The sequence below is a fragment of the Lycorma delicatula genome, chromosome 12 (assembly GCF_047948215.1).
Source record: "Lycorma delicatula isolate Av1 chromosome 12, ASM4794821v1, whole genome shotgun sequence".
NCBI classification, from domain to species: Eukaryota; Metazoa; Arthropoda; class Insecta; order Hemiptera; family Fulgoridae; genus Lycorma; species Lycorma delicatula.
In genome coordinates this window covers 54,067,951-54,094,384 of record NC_134466.1, presented here as the reverse complement: position 1 = coordinate 54,094,384, position 26,434 = coordinate 54,067,951, and the positions used below count along the sequence as shown (strand labels likewise).

Below are 26,434 nucleotides of genomic sequence, written 5' to 3'. Positions count from 1 at the left end.
CCAAACGAAGACCATGGCCAGAGTAGTATGTCTACAGAAACTGGAGTGGCAACAATCAAAAGAGAAGGATTCATGTTACACAGCTGTCGGTCGTACGAATTTGGCGCATGCGCAGTTCTGTAACAGCATCAATCTTGTTATTTAATAGCCACAACTCGTATGAATATTTTTTTGTAAATTATAATTTCTTTAACATTATTGAATAAAATTACACCGAATTTGGGAAATTTCGAAGGTCAATGGAATTTAGAATTTTTTTACCAAGAATTATATTTTTTTCAATTTTTTTTTTGTCTTCAGTCGTTTTACTGGTTTGATGCAGCTCTCCAAGATTCCCTATCTAATGCTAGTCGTTTCATTTCAGTATACCCCCTACATCCTACATTCCTAACAATTTGTTTTACATATTCCAAACGTTGCCTGCCTGGACAATATTTTCCTTCTACCTGTTCCTCCAAAATTAATGCGACTATTCCAGGATGGTTTAATATGTGGCTTATAAGTCTATCTCTTGGTCGAAATTCTTCTTTCTTCATCAATTTGCCGCAACACCTATTCATTTGTCACTTTATCCACCCGTCTGATTTTTAACATTCTCCTATAGCACTGCATTTCAAAAACTTCTAATCTTCTCTTCTCAGGCACTCCGATCGTCCAAGTTTCACTTCCATGCAAAGCTACGCTCCAAACATAAATTTTCAAAAATCTTTTCCTGACGTAATATTTCTAATTGAAGGCTCGTTTCGCGTGTGCTATTCGGCATTTATATCGCTCCTGATTCTTCCATCTTTAGTAATTCTACTTCCCAAATAACAAAATTTTTCTACTTCCATAATCTTTTCTCTCCCTATTTTTTATATTCAGTGGTTCGTCTTCATATTTCTACTACATTTCATTACTTTTGTTTTGTTGTTTATTTTCATGCGGTAGTTCTTGCGTAGGACTTCATCCTTGCCGTTCATTATTTCTTCTAAATCTTTTTTACTCTCAGTTAGAATTACTAGCAGATCGTAACATCTTTATCTTTTTAGCTTCTACTGTTACTGCGGATCTAAATTGTTCTTTAATATCATTAACTGCTAGTTCTATGTAAAGATTAATAAGTAACGGGAATAGGGAACATCCTTATCGGACTCCCTTTCTTATTACGGCTTCTTTCTTATGTTCTTCAATTATTACTGTTCCTGTAATTGTTAGCAATATTTCTTCTATCTCTGTATTTAAACACTAGTTTTTTAAAAATGCTGAACATTTTATTCCAGTGTACGTTATCGAATGCCTTTTCTAGGTCTATAAATGTCACGTATGTTGATTTGTTTTTATTTAATCTTCCTTCTACTATTAATCTGAGGCCTAAAATTGCTTCCCTTGTCCCAATACTCTTCCTGAAACCAAATTGGTCTTCTCCTAACACTTCTTCCACTCTCCTCTCAATTCTTCTGTATAGAATTCTAGTTAAGATTTTTGATTCATGGCAGGTTAAGCTAATTGTTCCGCATTCTTCATATTTATCTGCTCCTGCTTTCTTTGGTACCTTGACTAAAACATTCTTTTTGAAGTCTGACGGAACTTCCCCTTTTTCATAAATATTACACACCAGTTTGTGTAATCTATCAATCGCTTCCTCACCTGCACTGCGCAGTAATTTTGCAGGTATTCCGTCTATTCCAGGAGCCTTTCTGCCTTTCAAATTTTTTAATGCTCTCATGTTTTAAAATTTCTTTTAAATTTTCAATTATACGTACTTTAAAATTCTGTATAATTTTTTTAAGATAAAACGTCATTTCATCAATAGTGTGAAATCGGACCTAAATTGTTTATTCCTAAACATTCTGATCTATTTCGCAATTGCAGTCTATATGTAGTGTATTTAAGTCGTTAATATTTCTAAGTCATACTATACATTTCAAATAAAAAACTTTCAAGGCCGAAGAAGGGTAAGTTATGTTTTATTTTACATTTCAAGATAGGTGATTAAAATTAGTGTAAATATATTTCTGATTAGCAAGAATTAATGGGATTTTAAAAACGAGCAGTATGTTCCTGGTACATTTTTTACCCAAGTTTTTTAATTGATTATCTTAAAATGTTTCATGAAAATATTAATTAAAAAAATATAATCAGGTATATATTATTTTATTATAATAAACCGATACTAAACAAAGAGTAAAATAAAAAGGTTTTACTTTGTCGATTTAATATGAATTTAAATTTTTTTAAATTAATCATCAAATATAATTAAAATTTTATTCCTTTTGATCAAATTTATTGTTATCACAAAAAAGAAGATTCTACAGTTTCGTACTGGAAATATTTTACAGGGATTCTATTGTTGAGAGTCTTGAAGGTGCTGTCTTTCGGCTAAGCGTGGTAATTATTTAATAAAAAAAATTATTAAGTTACATATTGAAAACATTCAGATAGGTTTATATGTTATGTAAATATGTAATGACATGAATAAGGTTGTAATTGATTGAACAGTTATCGTTTTTGTTTTCATTGTAAATAATAACAAAGAGACGTAAATTAAGTGTTTTGTGCCGACTATGAATGCATCTATTTATAATAGTAACTTATGTTATATGTACTTTGTATGAAGCTTTGCCAACTGTTTCAACTTAAAAACTATTGTTTAAAGTAACGCTATATATGATTTTTTATATTATTTGTATGGTTTGACAGCTGGTGCGATATACATTTTGTAACAATGGAATAATAACGCAAACTATCAACTTTGCTTTCAAACGTGTATTTACTTTCTTTGACATCTAGGCCGTATAATGTAATTACTGTGCGAATAACTGCGATGGTGTAGTTAACTTGTACTCATCATAAACTGCTTCGGTTGAGAGATCGATTATTTTCAGAAATCGATGTTTTCATTTAGTTTTTTTTTTCTTTCGGTTGTATGAAAATCTCTCAATATTTGGTTCATTCAAATTGTTTCTTTGTCCTTAGAAAATTTCTTGTCATTTTTTTTTTTTTTTTTTTATTTATTTTTTTTTTATAGAGAATTCTAATATTTATTTTCTTTGAAAGCTTTACTTTCATATTTTTCTTTCCATTACCGATTCTTAATGAGCTACTTAATTATACATATATAGTTATGCATATAAAAGAATTGTCCCGTCTAAACTAGGTTAAGCTTTCCTGTGAAACTACCAGACAACATTAAAAAATCGCTGATTGGACAGTTTTTTTTTTAATAATATAATTTAGTTTTTAAGTTGAAACAGTTGGCAAAGCTTCATACAAAGTACATATAACATAAGTTACTAATATAAATAGATGCATACATAGTCGGCACAAAACACTTAATTTACGTCTCTGTTATTATTTAATAATATATATAGTTCCAACAATATCAAAAAAACATCAGCGTGGTAAAAAAGGAATAGAAAAAGGAAAATCAATGTAAAATAAGAAAATGACAAACTATTCTGCTTCAAGAATTACGTCAGCGTTTACTTTAGACATCGGTCATCTAAGAGGGAAAAAATCTTTTTAACGTTGTCGCCTTGCTATTCAATTCATTTAGACCATTGATCCTCAAACATTTTCCTCCACCGTCCACATTGAGAACCAAAAATTTTCTAGTACCCCAAAATTTTTTAAATTACCATCTGGTAAAAATAGTAATTACAATTGCTGTTTTTAAGATGCACTCTTAAAAACAGCAATTGCAATTATTGTTTTTTAAACGTGGCACATACATTTCTAAGTTAAAACTCACATTTTATTTTGAAATATCAGGAAAACAAAATTTTTGCTTTTTTTATATCAGCCATCGCCTTCCTTTCTTTTTCCTTTTTAGCTTTCGTTAATTACCTTTCAGATAATACTTCAGAGGAAAAATAAGGATATGTATGAATGTAGTCTTTTATAGTCTCAGTTCGACCATTCCTGAAATGTGTGGTTAATTGATACCCAGTCACCAAAGAACACCGGTATCCACGATCTAGTATTCAAATCCGTGTAAAAACTGACTTTACTAGGACTTCAACGCTGGAACTCTCGATTTTCATATCAGCTTATTTGGGAAGACGCGTTCACCACTAGACTATCCTGGTGGGTCCAGCCATCGCCTTCCTAGACCGCCTGAATGCCCCCAATTTCTGTGGGATTTTTATCGCCCCCTTCTGAAGGCCTACAAGGGATCATTATCGCCATCTTTGAGGACGACTGATTTAAACTAACAACTTTCCAACGATTTAATACTCTGCGTATAATGTAATCTGTCCAACTCTAAAAAAAAATAAGCGTTTATTTCAGCTCTGACCTAATCATATGAAGTGAGTAATCGTCCAGCGAGCCGTTTGTTCAGGTTTGGAAGAGGAAGTAATTTCTAGGAGAAAAATCCGGTGAATACGGCGCATGTCGGTGCACATCGAAGAGTAGATCATGGAATTTTTCAGCAATAACTCGTCAGCAATATTTAAAAATAACCCGCAGGTAATATTAAAGATCATGGAATATTTTCAGCAATAATTAACGTCGTGAAAGAGAACTTTTTTTTGGCCAAATGTGGACGTTTAGTCTAGAAAGCAAACTTCAATCGGTACAATATGGAAGTCTACTATTTCCCGGAAATGATCTGCCTTTTTCCAGGTAGTCTGTGGACACCGCGCCACGAAAATCTAAAAAAAAACCATGACTTTTCCTTCAGATATGTATCTAATCCTCCTTAATAGATCACTTTCAGGACTCATGCGGTCGATTTCCGCTTACCTAAGGCCAAAAATATTGGAAAAATAGGGTTTAAAAGACAAAAGAATTGATACTTATGTGCATGTTTTTATATCGGTAAAGTTTTTCTTTTGAATTAAATTAATAAACTGAGTCTTTATAAATTATTAAGCGTATTTACGTCTTAATATAAAACTAATAAAACCATGTAGTTAATGTATATTTTATTTTGGTGCAGAACATTTCAAACATTTTTGTTTATAACATTGATTAACTTCAAACAATTTCCGAACGAGCATCTTTTGTGCGCGGTGAAATGTCTAAACGATCTTCAAATTCACGTAAAATATTACGAATAATATTTGGAGTTATTCCATTAATTACACCTTCAATTCTTCTTTTTCGTTCATCGATGCTAAAAATCTATGTTGCGTACTCCCTGTCTTTGACAAATCCCCCGAAGAAATAAATCGAGTGGTGTAACATCAGGGAATACAGGTGGCCAGATAAACGTTGAGAAAATTGTTCGTGTACATGTAAACCCCAGTGTGATGGTGGACCATCTTGTTGGAAGTAAACGTTGGGTTGTCCATCTTCTTCAATTTGTGGTACTGTATACTCCTGAAATACGATGTCTAGATAACTAGTGCTAGTAACAGTTAGCATGGCGAAGAAGAATGGTCCGATCTCTTCATAAATAGTCAACGCACATCAAAGTTTATTTTTGTGCTATTACGTTGTGTTTGTCGAATTTCATGAAGATTCTTGCTACCCCTAAATTCGGCAATTATGACTGTTAATTTGACCTTAATATGGAAGATTACTTTTTCTGAATGCCTTTCTAAAAAGGCATTATCTTAGTTCGTTCATTTTATTAAGAATGTCCACGTTAAATTGTAACGACTTGGTTTATCGTCATCTTCAATCGCATGCACCGACTGAATTTTGTACGCATTAAGTTTTAGAACCTTCACGATTGTCGATTGTGGTATTCCCAATTCTAAACTCGCACTATGAGTCGATTTACCTGGGCTTATCTGAAAATTTTCTCTTACTCGATCCACAACTTCTTCGGAGACGGGAAATATAAAAACACCTTTTTTGTCGATTACACTTCTTATCTCCTTTAATTGCTGATACCGACGTTTAATGAAGTCTTTATTAGAAGAATCACGTCCGTACTGTATATGAAAACGTCTATGAACAGTAATAACAAATCCGCTTTCATAAACCCGTAATACGCACATGCTTTCTCCTGCACGGTAGTTATTACTCAACTGACGATCCTGTCGGTCGTTACATCGTACCGGCGTGTTCATTCAAGATCATCTTTAACTCTAGTACCTTTTTTTTTTTTCTCTCCCCTACTTCCCCGGGCCGGGTTAGCTGGCATCTCTCCCGACACCACCCCATTCGGTCGCCCTAGAGCATAGACCAAACGTCCGTGCCAAAAAACGGCTACTGTGCCTCAGAAACAGATTTGCGATCTCGTATCCTAAATGCTCCTAATGAGCTCCTAACTAGCGTGAGCGGTTAAGCAGGATGCCGGACAGCAGCCGCTTAAGTGTTCCTACCACTCACTTGTCCACATTAAAACTAAATCGGGGAGGCGCACCCCTTGTTACAATTAAAACTATATAGTCATACAATAAGACGGTAATTTAAACTGCCACGCCTCGGTCGCTGTCAGCCAGCTAGTACCTGTCCACCATTTAAAGCGCTTGGAGCTTTTACTGGCTGGTGGCCAGCCGTTATTTCGGGTAAGGACTTCCCACAGCTCCGCTATAGGAATCAATAAATCCCATTTAAATTAAAAATCTAACGATGACGGTTGAACATCGCAACCTCATCGAGGAACCCCCACACGGTCCGACAATGCGGCACTCGCCACATCGACTCGCCGTTTATGAGCGGTCAGTTTTCCCCCTGACCTCTAAGTTCCAGTGTGGCCCGGTCTCTGGCCCCCCCAAGAGCAGGGTAGTCAAACATCAAATGTTCGTTCGACTGGACCTCCCCGCAGACACACAACTCATCAGCCGCTAGGCAAATGCTGAACAGATATTGCATCAAGTTCACATGGTTGGTGAGCACTTGGGCACCCGACGCCCTTAAAAATGATTTCGAGATTTCCCCGGGCCGGGTATCCATTCAAGTATGCGCAGCCCGGAAAAGTGTCCTTTAAGCTCAAAGGAGGCCTCCCCACCCGCCGGCTGTACGTCCGGCACAGCAGGTCAGCCTCCCCGGTTGGATCTTTTGTTTTAATGTGCCTGCCTCAAGCCCCCCCAAAGAGAACCAGGCCCGACAAAGCCGTCCCTAGCTCCCGCCGAGGGAACCGGGTCTCGGTCTTTTCATGACCCAGTCGTTATAATCCCCAAACGAAGGAATGATCTTCTCCTCATACCTGCTTGCCTTAACGAAAATATTAAACTACTAAGTTACCACGGGGCCTCAATGGCCTCTTAAAAGGGCTACATCATCTTTAGACTTAAGCACTATCTTGGCAAACTTCTCCATTTTGTTCCAATTGTCAGTGGATTAACTCTAGTACCTACACTAATGTTTGAAAAACATCAACACACGCTACATTATTTTGTTCATTTTTTTTATTAATACTGAAAATTCGCTTAATAATTTATGTTTATCCTATATTTCGGTTTATAATATCAAAATCATGACAATAAGTAAAATATTTTTAAATAGATTTTTGTATATATTTTATCACTTTTTATCATACGTATAAAAGATTGATGCTTTTTCGGAAAAACAAAATATCGCTATAACTTCCTTATTAAATAAAATATCGAATTCGTTTAAAGTTACTACTATTCTTTGGATAAGGTCCTAAAACTTATATAGGTAAAATTTTTTGATATCGCTACCCATTGGCCAAGAGGTTGGAAAAAATGGGGTTTCGAGGACAAAAAAAATCATACATCCCTTAATAAACACAGTATCGAATCGGTTTAAAGTGATCGTTAGTCCTCTAAACGTTACCTAAAACTTTTGTCTGAAACAATTTTTGATATGTTCAACCCTTACGGCAAGGGATGACCAAAATGTTGCTGGAATGGTAAGAAAATGGGGTTTGTCGTATGCTAAACATATGAAACTTTTTTCACATGTAATCATTGTCGTATTGAGTAAATTTGAAAATTTTCGTAATTTTAAGATGGAAATCTTTTTTATCCCCTACTTACCACTGGTGAAATCTACTTCTCCCTTCCGGCGTACCGAAAGGGGTTTTTTTAAATACGGAAAGAAAACCTCATGAAAGTAATTTGGTAGAAAATATTAAACAGTACCTTTACTTTTTCCTTACGATTTTTTTTTAAGGGAATTATGAAAAAAATTTAGGAAATTTATTGTTTAGAAAATTGACCTAAGATCTTGTCCCTTCTGATTACCCGCCTAAGTTTCTCCGTTGAAACTGTGAAGAGAGATATGGTTATTGATTCTCTACAAAATTCAAGCTGAATTACCTTCCGCTTGAAATTTGTATATAAGAATAAATATTATACATTTTTATTATAGACCTTTGACAATCTATAATTATTATTTCAGATTTTTTTCCGCTGTTCTGATTCGGTGTGGCCTTGATATATAACAATATTTAACATATAGAAATGAGGTTAAAAATTGTTACGTACAAAACTAGATATTATGTTTATCTAGTTCAATTCATAGTGTATTTTTATATTGTAGTTATTGTTTTTCTTTTATATAAATAAATAAATGAGGTAAATACAATTAATTTTGTACCTTTTTTGTAATTTATATACAATATATAAAATATAAATTATTTAATTTTGTTTTATGATTCCAGGTATTAAAAATGGGAGAATCCTATAAATACAATCATTTAATATTAATTTGGCGTTTACTCTCCCGTTCAATATAGCTACATTAAAGGAAAAGTTTGGTGATCGTGTCAAAAAATGGGGTATCGGGTCTTTTTTTGAAACTTTTTATGTTGCAGGGTCCAATTACTTTATTTAAACCAAAAAAAAATACACACACATATATATGTAATGCGTACGTATTTCGCATTGCTTTTTGGCTTTTTATTATACATGATTGATTTTATTAAAATTCGGCTCAAATGATTCTATATATGGAACATTAATAATCATATTAAGTTTTTTTTGAAAATTCGTTTAGGGGTGGGGATATCGTAAAAAAAATTTCGATTTTCTTAGAAGTATTTTAAAGATAATTTTATAAAAGCAAATTTGTTACCTAAAATTTGTATATAAGTAATGCAAATTTTTCTTTTTATTACTCTGTCTCCTTTCGGTTTAAATATTTTTGAAAGATACACTCCATATATAGAGCTATCAAGAAAAAATGCCTATAATTTTTTTAAAATGATAAACCTTCGATGTTAAAGAACAATTTAGATTCGGAGAAACAGTACAAGGTGAAAAGATAAAGATGCTACGATATGCTGATGATATAGTAATTCTAGCCGAGAGTAAAAAGGATTTAGAACAAACACTGAACGGCATAGATGAAGTCCTACGCAAGAACTATCGAATGAAAATAAACAAGAACAATACAAAAGTAATGAAATGTAGTAGAAATAACAAAGATGGACCACTGAATATGAAAATAGGAGGAGAAAAGATTATGGAGGTAGAAGAATTTTGTTATTTGGGAAGTAGAATTACTAAAGATGGACGAAGCAGGAGCGATATAAAATGCCGAATAGCACAAGCTAAACGAGCCTTCAGTAAGAAATATCATTTGTTTACATCAAAAATTAATTTAAATGTCAGGAAAAGATTTTTGAAAGTATATGTTTGGAGTGTCGCTTTATATGGAAGTGAAACTTGGGCGATCGGAGTATCTGAGAAGAAAAGATTAGAAGCTTTTGAAATGCGGTGCTATAGGAGAATGTTAAAAATCAGATGGGTGGATAAAGTGACAAATGAAGATACTCTTCATTTGTCACTTTCTTTCTTTCTTCATCTATTGCGGCAAATAGATGAAGAAAGAAGCATTTGGAAAAATATAGTTAAAAGAAGAGACAGACTTATAGGCCACATACTAAGGCATCCTGGAATAGTCGCTTTAATATTGGAAGGACAGGTAGAAGGAAAAAATTGTGTAGGCAGGCCAACAAATTGTTGATTATTTTTGACGCGACAACGTTTTATAAATCGATGAACGCCGATATATTTAAACAAATATAATATAATATAAATATAAATATAATATTTAAACAAATTATTTAAGTTAAACTTGCAAAAACTATAAATAATATTTAAAAATTGAATATTAATGTTTTTTTTAACCAGAATTTCGATTTACTTAACACGAGTTTTAATAATATTTAGAAGTTTTAATGACAAGTTGAACCGCCTAACCGTCGTGCAATGGAATCATGTCAAGCAGGTTTTGGTGAACCCACCGGGTTGGTCTAATGGTGAACGCGTCTTCCCAAATCAGCTGATTTGGAAGTCGAGAGTTCCTGTGTTCAAGTCCTAGTAAAGCCAGTTATTTTTACACGGATTTGAATACTAGATCTTGGATACCGGTGTTCTTTGGTTGTTGGGTTTCAATTAACCACACATCTCAGGAATGGTCGAACTGAGACTGTACAAGACTACACTTCATTTACACTCATACATATCATCCTCTGAAGTATTACCTGAACGGTAATTACCAGAGGCTAAACAGGAAAAAGAAAGCAGGTTTAGGCGGCTTTTCAAAAACAGCAATTTCATGAATTTGATTTATGATTTCAATTTCATCGTTTTAAATAGACACTTGATTTGATTAAAGTTTATTTCTATAACAAATTGTTCATAATTATTACATTTTCACGCTCAAATCTCGTGCGAAACGTAGTTCCACACAAACCAATTTTTTTTTTGAAAATTTTTCTCTTTCTTATTTTAACGTCTATTAAAGGATTATTAGATTTAGACAAAACTTTACTGAATATCTTTAGAAATATATCTTTCTTAAAATTTGTTTCCCACCTCTAAAATATATAAATTCTGTTTTTTTTCCCCCATTATTTAAAGGACTTTTTAAATTAAAGTAGTTTTGACAGTTATGTTCCGTGTCCAAAACGAAAAAAATTGTTCATTACTTTCATAAAAGTTATAATTTATTTTTTCAATATATTTAAACAAACCCACCGGGTTGGTCTAGTGGTGAACGCGTCTTCCCTAATCAGCTGATTTGGAAGCCGAGAGTTCCAGCGTTCAAGTCCTAGTAAAGCCAGCTATTTTTACACGGACTTGAATACTAGACGTGGATACCGGTGTTCTTTGGTGGTTGGGTTTCAATTAACCACACATCTCAGGTATGGTCGAACTGAGAATGTACAAGACTACACTTCATTTACACTCATACATATTATCCTTATTCATCCTCTGAAGTATTATCTAAACGGTAGTTACCGGAGGCTAAACAGGAAAAAAGAAAGAATATATTTAAACAACTCTCTTGTTACTAGGGATCACATCTTTATAAATCAATTTTACCTAAATTTTCCCTATAGAGTAAGAAATCTCCTAAAATCAAAATTTTTTTATTCAAAATTTAAGAATTTTTATGCTTTAATCATATTTTTGTAATCATAATTTGACTGGCCTATCTGGGAAAAACGTGCAATACTTTGCCAGTTTTAATATTTCCGTTTTCGGACATATGTTCGTATAAATTTTTTTCCTTATTTCAAGCTCTGGAATCAGCTTCCAGATTATTTTCCTTTCCTTTTCAAACACCTTTCTTTTTCTGTTTAGCCTCCGAAATCACCGTAAGGTATCTTCAGAGAATGATATGTATGAATGTAAATGAAGTGTAGTCTTGTACAGTCTCAGGTAGACCGTTCCTAAGATATGTGGTTAATTGAAACCTAACCACCAGAGAATAACGGTATCCGGTGTCCCCCATCATTTACACAATTTCGAGGCATTATGACAGTGCGCTGTTATCCAGCTTAAGACAGCAATAAGACTGAATAAAATTAGTTAATTCTATAAATCCAGTGTTTAATACAAACAACACAGCTGTATTAGATATGTCATAATATGTGACTATGATAATATTTTAATTCTTTGTCTAGTATTGTTTATTTATAGCTTACAAATTATGTTAACGAAGTTATACAATAAAAAATGATCTAACAAAATACAATATAGGAGCTTAAAATGTTAACTATATGTTGAAAAATAAAAAAAAATACTTAATTAAAATTTTAATTTTTTCCAAAAATGGTGGGTGATGGAAATATTTTGAGTTAATATTCGTTTCAGGATCAAAAAACAGATTAAAATCATGTATCGCATGTTAGGAAACAAAAATTATGTTTAACAGTTTTATTAGAAATTAGTTAATCTACCCATAAAGTTTCTTCCTTTACCGTAGACAAAACCCGAAATGCAAATGAAATTATAAGTTATAAAAATCATTAATTAAATAATTAATTTAACTTACCATAAAATAAGTTTTTATAACTTCATTATACTTTCGCAATTTTTTTTTACGAATTCCATTAATATCTAATTAATTTTTCCGGCATTTTTTATAATTTGAATTAAAAACAATAAAAAAAAATAATAGTAATTTTATGATGCTATTAAATATAAAAATGAAGTAATTAAACTGATCGGGTTAAAAATTAATTGAATTTGGATGTTATCAAAATAAATAGTTGCTGTTCTCCGTGGCGGAATGATAGCGTCTCGGATTTTCATTCGGAGTTCCCGGGTTCGAATCTGAGTCAAGTACTGAGATACTAAACTTACTCTACAAAAATTTCATTTTCATATCTTACGCACAAGCTTCAAGCTTATGTGGTGCGATATCATTTCAAGCGATAAAAAAAAGAAAAGTGTTAGGGGAACGATGCTGTGGTGCAATGTCTACACGATATCCGACCGCGCGTCACTATTAACAAATTTTTAAACTGAAATTACAGATCTTAATAACTTATTTATGAAATAAATAAAACTTTTGACACTAACATTTCAAAATGGCAGCTCTTAAAATTTGTTATATCATTTTTATCTCGCCCCATTAAATTTTATGGTTTTATTAGGTAAAATCTGTAACTCTTTATTCTAAACAGAATAATATCTTTTAGTTAAGTAACAAAATTAAAATCGTGCAAAAATTTTTATAACGTGTTGATCCTCCAATTTCATGCAATATCATACTAAATATGGAATCGTATTTGGTTTCCTCTGTTATGAAAACGGAAATATATTTTTATTACAAGTTAATAACAAAAATATTTTAACCTCAACATCACAAAGAAAGTTCAATTTATGAAATCGGGTAATCTGTAGTCTATATAGAAAAAAGGAATTTAAAAGAAACTTTTTTAGTGTCCCTTTTTTGAAATATGAAGGGTACTTTTTCGGAATTTCACAGCCCAAAAAAAAAAATTGTAATCAAAATTTGTATATTTAACATTAATTAAGCGAAGTTAGCGAACAAAGCGATCATAGGTTATGTTGATATAACCCACCGGGTTGGTCTAGTGGTGAACTCGTCGTCACAAATTAGTTGGCTTCGAAGTCGAGAGTTCTAAGGTTCAAATCCTAGTAAAGGAAGTTATTTTTATACGTATTTGAGCACTAGATCGTGGATACCGGTGTTATTTGATGATTGGGTTTCAATTAACTACACATCTCAGGAATAGTCAACTTTTTTCTTTTTTTAACCTCTTTACTCCCATGATAGACAGGAATGGTCGACCTGAGGCTGTACAAGACTATACTTGATTTGTATTCATACATATTCATTCTCTGAGTTAATACTTTAAGGTTATTCCGGAAACTAAACATAAAAAGAGAGAGAGGTAATGTTGATATACATATGATTCGTCAGTACATGGAATCGTACATATATCAACATAATTTTTTTTGTTTTAAACACCCCCAAGGTGTTAGGTGTGTTAAACACCCCCAGTCCCCGCCGTGAGGCACAACACAGTCACCTCAGAATGTCGTAGCAGCAATCTATGCCCCTGACTAATCCCTTCAAGGGACTTTCCCAACGGGGTAACCTCCAGCCTCATAGGAACACGCCGACTTCCTCTTCTGAACAGCCGACACACCCTTCCGCTGGAGAGCTACCCTTCCCGGCCCTACTGTACAAGCTCCAGACGTGCGTTGCACACGTCCTTTGCTATCCGCGACACTCTCACACCTCGAGAGTTCTCTATACATCGGGGAGCTCTGACCCCCCCCCCCACTCTTGCGTGCAGCAAAGCTAAAAAAAAAAATTAGGCATAGAGGCTGTCTCCCTGGCCCTACACGTCGCCACGCTTCGACCCTAGACTTTGAAGTATTCTCCGTCTGGTCTTTTTTTATTTTTTATAAACAAATATGTCAAAACACAACAACCCCAGCGCTATATATGTAGAACCCCATATGGTAAATTATATTCATTATAGTATACAATACACTAAGCACATTATCGATACGTTTAAGACATTTAGTGAGATGGCATATCTGTATGATGTTATGCATGTCCTAACATTACATTAATACTACACAGAATTTACCATACAACAAAGATACAATCATTATAACAAAGAATTTACACCAATATTTTTAAACCTTTACAATATATATTTGCCTTACAATAAAAACATAACATTAGAAAGAAAAAATACACGTTAATAATACTAAACGTGAAATTATATTAAAAGAAAAGAGAAAAAACGAAAAAGGTAAATGGGAAGAAGGGGAAATGGAAAAAAGTAAAACTGGAAAAGTAAATGGAAAGGGGAAAGGGAAGATAAACAGGGGTGAAATTAGAATGGGGGAGGAAGTGAGGAAAAAGAAAGGGAAGAAATAGGCGAAAGGGAAAAATGAAAATGGGAAAAAGGGGAAAATGGAAAAAGGGAAGGTTAAATTTTGTGAAGTTCCGTAATGTTCATTTTGTTAGTGTTTTATCAAACTTTAATTGTGTTCATTTATTCGATATATATACTCAAATCTAGCAATTGCGAAGCATTGTCGGGTTAGCTAGTATATATATATATATATATATATATATATATACATACACACACACACACACACACCATGATAAAAAATCCTAATCAAAAAGTAAAAAAAAATAAAATATATATATATACAGAGTGTCCCATATTAAACGCAACCCAACCTTATAATTTTTATTATTACCATCCATTACCTTACATTTAGAGTAAATGTTGGAAGTGGCCGCCATCTTCTTGAATACAAGCTTCAATTCTTTTTACAGCGTTTCTTGCAACTTTTTTCAAAGTTTGTGGCTGGATATTTAATACAACTTGTTCAATATTGACTTTCAATCGTTCAAGTGTTCGTGGTTTGTTGCTGTAGACTTTTTCTTTGAGGTAACCCCGTAGAAAAAAATCCGCCGCAGTCAAATCTGGAGATCTTGGTGGCCACAAGCCTCGACCGATAACACGATTACCAAAGAATGCCTCGACGAAATCAGAAGTTGAACTTGTGTAGTGCGATGTCGCACCGTCATGTTGTAGCCGGCAGTGTCTGTCTTCCTCTTCCAAGAGTGCGATGAACTGAAATAAAATATCCTGATATCGTTCTGCATTAATGGTGTACTCGAAAAAATAGGACCGATTATTTTCTTCCGCGATATCGCGCACCACACGCCCGACTTCTGCGGGTGTAATTGTTTTTCGTGATAAACGTGGGGATTTTCAGCGCTCCAAATTCTACTGTTTTGGCTGTTTACGTAGCCATCCAAATGAAACCGTGCTTCACTGTGAAAAATAACGAATCCATAACATTAATTCCCTCACGCAGAAATTGACGGAACCGTTGACAATATTGTAGCCGTATTTGTTTGTCGGGCTCAAGAAGTCGCTGTACCATTTGAATGCGATAAGGTCGCAAGTGTAATTGTTTGGTCGCCCGATGAACAGTTGATTTAGACAAATTAATTTCAACAGACAAACGTCTGATCGATTTATTTGGCGAGGCGAGTAATCGGTCTTTGATTTCAGTGACTGTATCTGTATTCAACAGTGACGCAGATCTTTTGTGTTCCTTGTTATAACCGGTCTCTAAATTTTGCAACTAACCTTAATACTGATGTTTTGTTAGGAGCTGGTTTATGTGGGTACTTATGGCGAAACACATCTTGCACTGCAACCACTGATTTCGTACTGCAGTACGACTCAACAGTGAAAACACGTTCATCTAGCGAAAACACCATCTTGTCTCTAGCAATAAACTGAACGTCTTGATTGCATTGTTGTTACTATCGGTAGTGTTCTACTGCGTCTCCGGGATGTTCAGGTGTTGGACGATTCCATTTCAGTAACGAGTAGGAGAGTAGCTTGACTTTTGAAATTTCATGGATGAGTGATTGATGGGTTGCGTTTTGTATGGGACACCCTACATACATATCAACACGTATGTTTGTATGTAATAAGTAGAAACCGGATTATATGCATTTGCATATTAAGTCCATTCTCACCGGTTATTGCATATTTTCCCTAAAATCTAGTGATGCTGGATATTTTCGATATATTTACAACATTTTTCGGTAGGATACCTTATTAAATGAAATCTTACGTTGTAGCCGGCCAAACCTATTAGCTGCACGGCTCTTAGCAGCGGCGGAACAGTACCTATGATTGTTTATGTTTACAGAAGTAACAAAATGTTATATAATTGTTAATTATCGAATTTATCGATATTTTATTCAACTAGTTACTAATTGTATGCTGATTTTTAAATAAATAAAAAAATTAAAAATTACTATTTTCTTATTATTTAAAGTTGCATATTTTTACACTTTTCATTAATATTTTAAGCATTTTTCATGCATATTTCAAGCTTTTTATGTTGCATTCTATCCGGTCTCTTGTAATAAGCCACGTGTAGGAACGTGTATTACTTTGTATTGCGCAGTCGTAACATAATTATAAAAAAAATAAAATATGCAACAGTGAAATAAGCGCGTGCGGTATTACGTTTACTAGCTAGCGATACGATATTATTGTGCGTGCCCAGAAATTAAATTGATAGTTGCGTACAGCAAACAGTTTTACATATTATGCTTATCCTTGCCACAGGTGGAATACCAAATATAATTTAACTTATAAATTGTATTATCTTTTATACAACCACTGGGCGCATTACAGTAAACATATATACTAGCGATCCTACGCCACGCACTTTCAATCACGCATTTATCTGTATGTAGACCTATCTACTCTTTCATTAAACGTCTTTCTCTTTTTCATATATATATATATATTTACTCTATAATTCTCTTCAATTAAATCCTTGCTGACCTTTCTCTTTCATACCTGTTTTATTTAAATTGTACCTTCTACCCGTTCTACTAACTATATCTTAACTATTATTTAGATTATGTGTGTCCATTTGGGCGAAAGTTTATATAGCAACCATAAGTACTTTTATAAATGAACTTTACCGTTACACAACAAAGTATTTGAGTTCACGATTAATTTCGTAACTACTCCATTATAATAATTTTGTTGATGGTAATTTTGTTGTTTTGAAGTTGGTACACTATCTGCAATGCAAAATAGTAACTAACGGTCTAAGAATTTATTCTTATAATAAAATTATCCGGTTTTGATAAAATTGTATTCCATATTGTTATATTGCAGCGTTGTCGATGTAACAAACCTTATTAACTCACAGGTAATGAAAATTTACATTACTATATACATATACTTTTTTTTAACTAGATTCTTCCTGTAATATTATATTTTTGTACTATTCAAACTGATGTTAAAATTATATAAATAATTTTATTAAGTACATGCAATACCAATATTTTCTAAGTTTTTAAGTATAGAATGTTAAGGTAAGGAAATATTTTTGATGAAATTTATTTTTAAACCTTAGTATTTCTTAACCTAATCCCTAGAAAGTTACTCATCTAATTATTCTTCTATATTAAACGATAATCTGTAATTCAACGAAACTTCCTTATACTTCATAATTTCAGGGATTGATCAAATGGTTCCTTCAGGAATCCTAAACATATTTTTGATTAGCTGTTGACATTTGGTATATTAATAAATATTAGTCCCGTCAAATATAAACTGGACTTTTGTATTTAACATTTATTAGTACAGAATAAAAATACAAAACATATTTATTGCATTTCTATGCATACTTTTTTCTTTTTTTCGTGTTTAGCATCTGGGAATCACCGTCAGGTATTACTTCAGAGGATAAATGACGATGATATGTGTAAGTATAAATGAAGTGTAGTCTTGTTCAGTCTCAGGTCGACGATTCCTGAGATGTGTGGTTAATTGAAACCCAACCACCAAAGAATATCGGTATCCATGATTTAGTATTCAAATCCGTATGAAATTATAGGATTTGAACGTTGGAACTCTCGACTTCGAAATCAGCTGATTTGCAAAGACGCGTTCATCACTAGACCAACCTAGTGGGTCTATGTAGACTCCCTGAACTTATTTTTCCTGACTCGGGTGAATTTCTGGATTCCTTCTTCATAAAAATGTTTGGGGATGCCTCTTTCAATGGCCTAAACATAAAAAAAAAAATGGCAAGAAGATAAATCTGTACTGTACGAGTGATGCTAGGCAATTCCAGTAAATTACGTCCAGTTTATTCCGATTATTAAAAGCTGTTTGAAGTCTGGCATTGAAAGTGAATGAATCTTTAATCGGCTGACGGCGCCTTTTGTTCCTATAGGTGGCTTTGTCCAGAGAATTCATAGTGCGATGTTCATGGAGAAAATCGACGAGAATTAAGCCTTTCCAGTTCCAAAAGACGATTCAGGAATTTTTCTGTTGACGGACGTATTTTGACCTTTACAGGGTAATACTTTCCATTCCAATCATAGAATTTTTATTTTGTTTTTAACCCTGTCTCCCATAACCGGACCCGCAATTAAGCATTAATACGGTTCCTGGAGGTGCCTTCGCCTCTATATCGCCAGATGAGGGAAACGCCAGGTCTGGCTATGCCGTTTCCTTCATCATCCAGCAACCGGGACTCAGTCCTTTGTGCTTCGCTTCTAACGCGTTCAATCGCGAAGGAACACCCCCGCCGGGACTCACTCTTTTAGCTCAGGGGCTCGGGAGTCCTCGCACTTCATCACCATCGCCCACCCGTGTAAGCATGGGGCGATGGCAGCTCTGTAGCTTTCCGATCTTTCATTTGAAGTATTACCGACACCAATTCGCCAGTGTCGAAGTTCACCACACTGCATAACATTGTTTCAACGATGGTCCATACTGCGAGATGTCCAGTTACGGCAACACAGTCAGAGCGTTTCCTGTCACATCGTGGGCACTGGAATATCACGTACTCCGGCGTGTCTAAGCCTCGACAGAAAGGGTCTTCAGCTCTTCTTTGCTAACACAGGTATGATTGAAGATCCCATGGCCGGTCAGGAATTGTGTCGATCAGAATCCTCGTTCGCCAAACTCCCTTCCAGCTCTCGGCTCAACGTGAGTGATCCAGTAATAGACTTAAACCGGTCGTAACCCACAGCCCAGTCATAGAGTTGGGTACGTGACAATGTCATAACTCCAAACTGCAAGTCTAGTCTTGTGAAAATTTAGAAGGGTTTGAAGCCCTCATTCGTGAGACACGATAATGCTTTGTGTAATCGATGTCAGGGAACCTCTTGCTCTCAGATGACGCTGTTTATCAGAATAATGTAAATGCTGAGGTGGCTGGACTTCGCCACCGTCAGTGTTGCTCTGCGCCAATCTACTCATGTTAGTACGCGAATAGTGAAGACAAACCTATTTCTATTTGACTGACCCTCGAATGTGAGTGTACTTGTATATGAGGATCAAGAACAAAGAATGTATCTGCCCAAGACGCCGACTTAAGAAAGCTGGACAATGTTAACTGAAGTCTTCCACGTTATCATATGAATCAATCACAGCTTCTGAAGAATGGGGTTTTTCCATTACATATTTAACGTGGTTAACTGAAAGTATTTATACAATTATTTTTCTGTTCTCTTATTGATAATAAAACTGCGTTAAATCCCAGGGATTTATTTTCGAGATGGGATCCCGCTGCTTGGAATAGAAATTAAATTTTTGGCAGGGTTGTTTATTGAATATTATATTAGTTCCTTCATAGATGTATTATCCTTTTTCAAAATATAATTACATTTTTAGTAAGTTTAATCATTTTTTTTGGCTGAATATTTCAATAATATATATATATTAATTTAGGAAGTTGAAGAACAGAGGTTTTAAACATCTTGGTTAAAGAAACACCCATTTTTAACCGCTTGATTATATTCGCTGATGGGAAATAAATGATTGTAATTTGTAAAAATGTCATATATCTGATGAGATTTGAATCCAGAACCAGATGAAATATAGAGACGCTACCACTACGCCATGGAGGTTGGCAGAGTGGTAGAGAATGCCTGAAATATTGCAATATATACATTTCACCTCCATGTTAACATGGTTCGTAAATTTGCAAAGTATTACAGTATTCTGAGTGCTTTACTAAATCAGTTGATAAACTATCCTTGAATCTGAAAGTTCAGATTCTGAAGTTGTAAAAATGTCATATATCTGATGAGATTTGAATCCAGAACCAGATGAAATATAGAGACGCTACCACTACGCCATGGAGGTTGGCAGAGTGGTAGAGAATGCCTGAAATATTGCAATACATACATTTCACCTCCATGTTAACATGGTTCGTAAATTTGCAAAGTATTACAGTATTCTGAGTGCTTTACTAAATCAGTTGATAAACTATCCTTGAATCTGAAAGTTCAGATTCTGAAGTTTAGGAATTTTGGATATGCGGTTTCCACCATCAGATTTTTTTTATTACATTTTATTAATCGTAAACGGGGATCAAAGAAATAGAATTAGGAGACAAAAGGTGGGATAACCCAATTTTTATATCGTACCCCGTATAAAATAGCGTCGTAAGTTACACTTTTTGCGTTTCAAATAAATTTTCTTTGCAAAATTTAATTGTTATCTTTTTATTATTCCTTATAATGAAAAACTAAATAATTTATGGAGGTTAATTTCCGTTGTTGGTAAATAGATAACGTTTAGGCATTTCGTGCGGAGGTCCCGGATTCGAAACCCGGTCATTCGTGGCATCTTTTCTCACGCTACCATTCTCCACCGGGCTAATTATCATAGCTGTTCATGTCCGCTCTTTATAACAAAAATAAAAATTATATCTAAATAAAATTTAAAAAAATTGCGTTTGTTATCATTATGGTAATATTGACCTAATTATAGAGGTGATCTGAATAAAATACAGATTGTTAAAGCTACGTTGTTAATTCATAATAAACCTTCTCTCTCCTTTGAATTTATTATTGCACTCATAATTAAACATTTGAGTGATCAATTTTAAAGTAAACTAATGAAGAAGTAGCCTGTTAGCATATATGCAAATTATGACCTAATTTTAATATTCTACGTAAAAAAAATTACATTTTTTAAGAAAAAAAAAAAAGATGTATAAATAACCCATTATATATATTTATCCCCAACATTTATATATACTAGACGTTCGTGGCTCGCTTCGCTCGCCTCTTCAGTCTAGCCAGAGGGCTCAGAACCCCCCCTGGATTACGCTGTGTTTGTTACCCTCATGTTTGTGAGAATATTACTAATAAATAACAATTAAAGCCTGAACATTTACTTTTCCTTCAACGTTTCCCTCTTCTTGACATAAAACCTCTGATACGCGCCTGCTGTAAACGAAGCGACAGCTGGAGTTTGGGCGTAGCGCCCTCGGTCAACAGCTAACTGAGAATCATGTATTTCATCTGTTTCAGAGAACCGAGATACTCTCATTATTTTAGCAGGCTTTGAATAATATTAAAGGTTACTTCTCTTTCTTGAAGGCACATTTTTAAAAAGAAATTAACAATCCAATATCTACAGCCAAAATAAACATCAAAATCCATAAAAGATTGCTAAATGTGCTAATTTTAGCATACTTCAATAATAATAATAATACTGTTAAAATATTTATAATATAAATATTTTATAGATTAGGTCAGATAATTAGTATACAGATCTGAATTCAAAAATCTTTTTCTGTTACGATGGTATTAAAATATAATGAAGTAAAAGGATTCATTTTTTTCTTTAATGAATATCTTTTATCTAACTTAACCCCCATAAAGAATATCGTGACAATTCTAATTGGAGATATTGACCAAGGTGTAAATCTACAACGTTTTATTAAAATCTGTCTAGCAGTTTCTGCGTGATACGCGCACAGGGATGACCCTAATTATCATTTTATTATATGTACTAGCCGCAGAGGCTTGCCTTAGGTACGCCCTTATCAGCTAGGCCTTCCGGACGAGTTGCCCTGGCGGGTGACGTCCCGGAATGGGATTATTAGGTGTCCAAAACTGATTACTTCTTGTGTAAAAATATTTTGTTTTGAATGATGAAAACTGATTAAATTAGAGATTTTTTTTTTCTACTCCCCTGGGCCGGACCTACTTGATGGTATTACGCCACCCAGGGGAGTGTCCGTTAATCTAATAGGCTCTCCCCGCCTACCGGCTATATACCGGCATGGCAAGTCAGGCCTACCGGTGGCTCTTTTGAGATTTTTTATTCTCTATTATGTCCTCTATGGAACCACATCATACCTACAAGTCGTGATGTGACCCCTGGATCTTTCATAATACTCTCTTGTCCCTACAGCACACCCCAAGGAGTCCTCAGCGGATCATTGAAACCAGCACACCTAAGCATGCTGGCTCTCACCGCTGAGGCTGTCCACCCAACCTAACATACTAGAAACCCATACTTTTTTCATCTTCATTCTTCTGTTTTAGTACTGTCTTTATATAATCAGCGACCTTCCTCCAGTTCTCCTTACTGCTAAGCATGAAATCCATGGTTTCCTTCGGCGTTTCTCCATGAATACCCGCGTCGTGTCTTAGTTTTATCCATTTATTACATACTAAAAACGTATGCTCAGAATCATCGTCCTGTTCGCAGTACATGCACGTGGGTTCATTCCTTCTTCCCACCTTATGGAGATAACCATTGAAACACCCATGTCCCGTCAGGAACTGGGTGATCCAATAGTCAGTTTCTTCATGCCGCCTGTTTATCCATCCTGTTAATTCTGGAATATTAAGGTTCTTGTCCATCCAGTCACTCCAGCCTCCGCCCATCTCTCCTTTCAGATTCTATGTATGTTTTCCCTGACTTCATTTTCTGCTCTCCCTAAAAACCTGTTAGTTCTATATATGGCGATAAGGTCAATCGGTAACATTCCCGAGAGCACACAGAGGGCCTCGTAAGAAACAGTTCTATAGGCAGATACTACTCCTAGTAGTATCCCCCTGTGTGCTCTCTTCAACCTGTCTCTTTCTGCTAATAGTGAGAGCACAACTCCATGCCGGCACGGCATACATCATTGTTGACACTACGGTTGTCGCTAAAACTCTTCTTTTTGATGCCCGAGGAGCGCTCTGCTTTGACAAAATTATATTTAGGCATTTAGTCAGTTTCTCCGCACTCTGACAGACACTTAGTACCTGCTCAGTAAATCTGCAGTTTTTCTGTAAGATGACTCCAAGATATTTTAATACTGTTACTTTCTCAATATTATAGTCTCCAATTCGTATATCTACTGGCTGAAATACACGTTTTCCAGTGAATTTAATGTATTTACATTTTTCAGTCGAAAGCTGCAATCCCCTATCAATGAGCCATCTACCAACTGTCTCTAATGCAGCGTTTGCCTTGTTTTTAACTTCATCGATCGTTCTGGCCTGCACAAGGATTGCCAGATCATCTGCGTATGCTATAATTTGTACACCCTCAGGAAATGTTAGCCGAAGCACACCATCAAAGGCAATGACCCATAAAAGTGGTCCAAGGACTGAGCCCTGCGGTACTCCGGCGCTCATACTAAAGGATATCTCTTGCTCTTGCGCCTTGACTTTACAGCTGCGACTTTTGAGGTATTCCTCTACTTGCCTTCTCAAGTACGGGCTAATTCCCTTTTCAACCATGGCCGCATTAATATGTTTCCATGGAATCGACCCGAAAGCATTCTTCACGTCTAAAGAGACAAGTAAAGGAATGTTTCTTGTCCGCCAAGTACCTCTTCTAGTTTCGTTAGCCCAGCTAATCACCTTACTAATTGCCTGAACTGTTGACCTGCCTTTCCAAAAACCAAACTGATTAGCACTTATTTTCGCACCATCTTCCACCTCCTGCACTATGCGGCCAGAAAAATGAGAGATTTAACTGTAGTTGATACTAACGAATCGGGATTTTCCGCTAGTGATCGGTACATTCCGGTGTTAAGCTAATACAAGGGAACGCACACACAGATAGACACACATACAAATGCCGCATAATAAGGTAGAATATGTTATGGTAAGTTTTATAAATCCGTTGATTATTCATAATTACCGGTGAAATTAATTAATCGCCTCCAATGTTGGAGATTTAGTAAATATATAGTAATTTATTAAATATACTGATAATTTCCGTATTCTCCATATTAACATATTTTACATATTAATATAACATCCTACTATAAGCAATAATTACTGAATTTATTTTTTAAATAATGGAGTCATTATTGTTTCCATTATCATTGTTTTGAATTAGCGAACAAAGCGAGCGTAAGTTATGTTTGGTTTTTTCTTCTCCACCGGGCCGGATTCTGCACTTAAGTATTACACAGCCCAGGGGAGTGTTCTTTACTCTAACGGGCCTCCACGTATCAGCCCGCCGGTCGGATCTCAGTTTGCGCCTGTCTCAAATCCCCAGACCCGGCTATGCCGACCCTGGATCCCCACTCTGGGAGCCGGGAGTTGGTCTTTATGCCAGGTTATGTTTGGTTAGATTATCATAAGCTCATTTTTTCTTGTTAGCCTCTGGAACCACCTTAACAGGATGAATGATGATATATGTATGAATGTAAATGAAATGTAGTCTTTACAGTCTCAGGTCGACCGTTCCTGAGATGTGTGGGTTAATTGAGATGTCAGACTATCATTCCTGAGATGAGAGATTATCATAACCTTTTTTTTCCTGTTTAGCCTTCGGGAATTACCGTTCAGGTATTACTTCAGAGGATGAATAAGAATGATATGTATAAGTGTAAATGAAGTGTAGTCTTGTACAGTCTCATTTCGACTATTCCTAAGAGATGTGGTTAATTGAAACTCAACCCTCAAAGAACACCGGTATCTATCTACCTTTACTAGGACTTGAACGCTGGAACTCTCTTACTTCCAAATCAGCTGATTTGGGAAGATGCATTCACCACTAGACCAGGGTAGCTGAAATCCGCGCGAAATCTTTCACTAGCCTTAAATCGCAAACGAAGCATTTTGGAAAATATGTTTATATAAATTATTTTCATTATATTTACGAGTAGAATAGGTTAAGAAAATCCCGGGAGAACTTCGTGATACACTCTTTATATATAATTCTTTTTTTAACTGAAGTGGAATTTATTTATACATGTTTAGGATGTATTTTTTCACAATATTCGACGAAATAAATGTCAGAACAAAGTTTGTTATACAATATTCTTAGGAAACTTTTTTTATAATTTTTAATAAAGGCTACGTCTCTCTCTCTCTCTAGAGGGAAGGAACGTTTTAATATATATATTACTCATTGAGGATGCATTTTGAGAAAATTAATTAATGAAAATATAAATTATACGAATCTTTTTTTTTCATAATTTTCAGAACTCCACTTCTATGCTTGCGTTTTGAATAATTTATCTAGTGACTTCTTTTTATTTATTTAGTTCTTGGAAATATATCGACAAACCTTTGGAGAATTGTTTCTTGTCTGTCTTAACACTAACATGTCAAATATCAACATACACTCATTCTCAATTGATTCCTTACACTTTTTTGAGAATTTTATTTATTCTTTTTACTTAGAAATTAATTTTTTAAGTTTATCGATTTTTTTATATATTTTTTTTTTTTTTTGTTATTACTGTTCTTTTTTTGTTAATTTAATTTTTGTGTTACTTTTTATTTAATTATTATTATTTTTGTTATTGATTTATTTTTTTAACCATTTTATTTTGTTTTGTTTTTTTAGGGTCCGTGTTCGCGATTCGGGTTTCGGAAGTTTTCTTTGCGTTTCATGATGCTTTGTGGTGACTATAACGTCGAGTGTATTTGGATAATAAATATAATTATTTTACTACGCTGAAACAGATAATAGTAAAATTTATAATTATTATTCAATTAAACAATTACAAAATAAAATAAAATAGAAATAATAATTAATTAATATTATTCATACATATTATGGATACGGAACTTTATATACATCCAAAAGTGACAAACAATAATTCATCAAAGAAGAAATGGAGTACGTCATCAAATCCAGCTCTGGAAAGATTAGAAGAAAATGTTGAAACCAGTGGTGACCGTGTTGAAGCTAATAATGATAGTAACGAGGGTGGGGGTGGATTAAGTTCTGGTGGTGGTGTAATTGGTGTAGGTAATAGTGTCGGATGTGTTAATACTGGACGTAGGAAATCCTGGCATGTCGGTAAATTGGATTATCGTAGGAGACGTAAAGGAGTTTCTACTTCAGAAACTACACCAAAGTATGATCGACAAAAACGCCACAGTTGGTGGAACGTGTTTTTACCAGAGCATTTCAATAGGTGAGTTATTTATTAATTAAAAACTAAATGTTTTTTATTCGTATCAGTTACAAGATTAGCTATTATAAAATCCTTGTTTTTGCTTGTAAATTGTTCATTATTAG

The 26,434-nt window shown here is 34.5% G+C and overlaps 1 protein-coding gene across 1 annotated transcript in view; it reads left to right on the top strand.

The window, feature by feature from the left end:
* The window catches only part of mtd (TLD domain-containing protein mustard), an 837,104-nt gene that overhangs the window by 136,084 nt on the left and 674,586 nt on the right, over positions 1-26,434 (top strand). The window contains exon 2 of the mRNA XM_075380551.1: positions 25,754-26,330. Coding sequence (XP_075236666.1) covers positions 25,966-26,330 — 365 coding nt within the window. The 5' untranslated portion in view covers positions 25,754-25,965. The remainder of the gene's footprint in view (positions 1-25,753; positions 26,331-26,434) is intronic.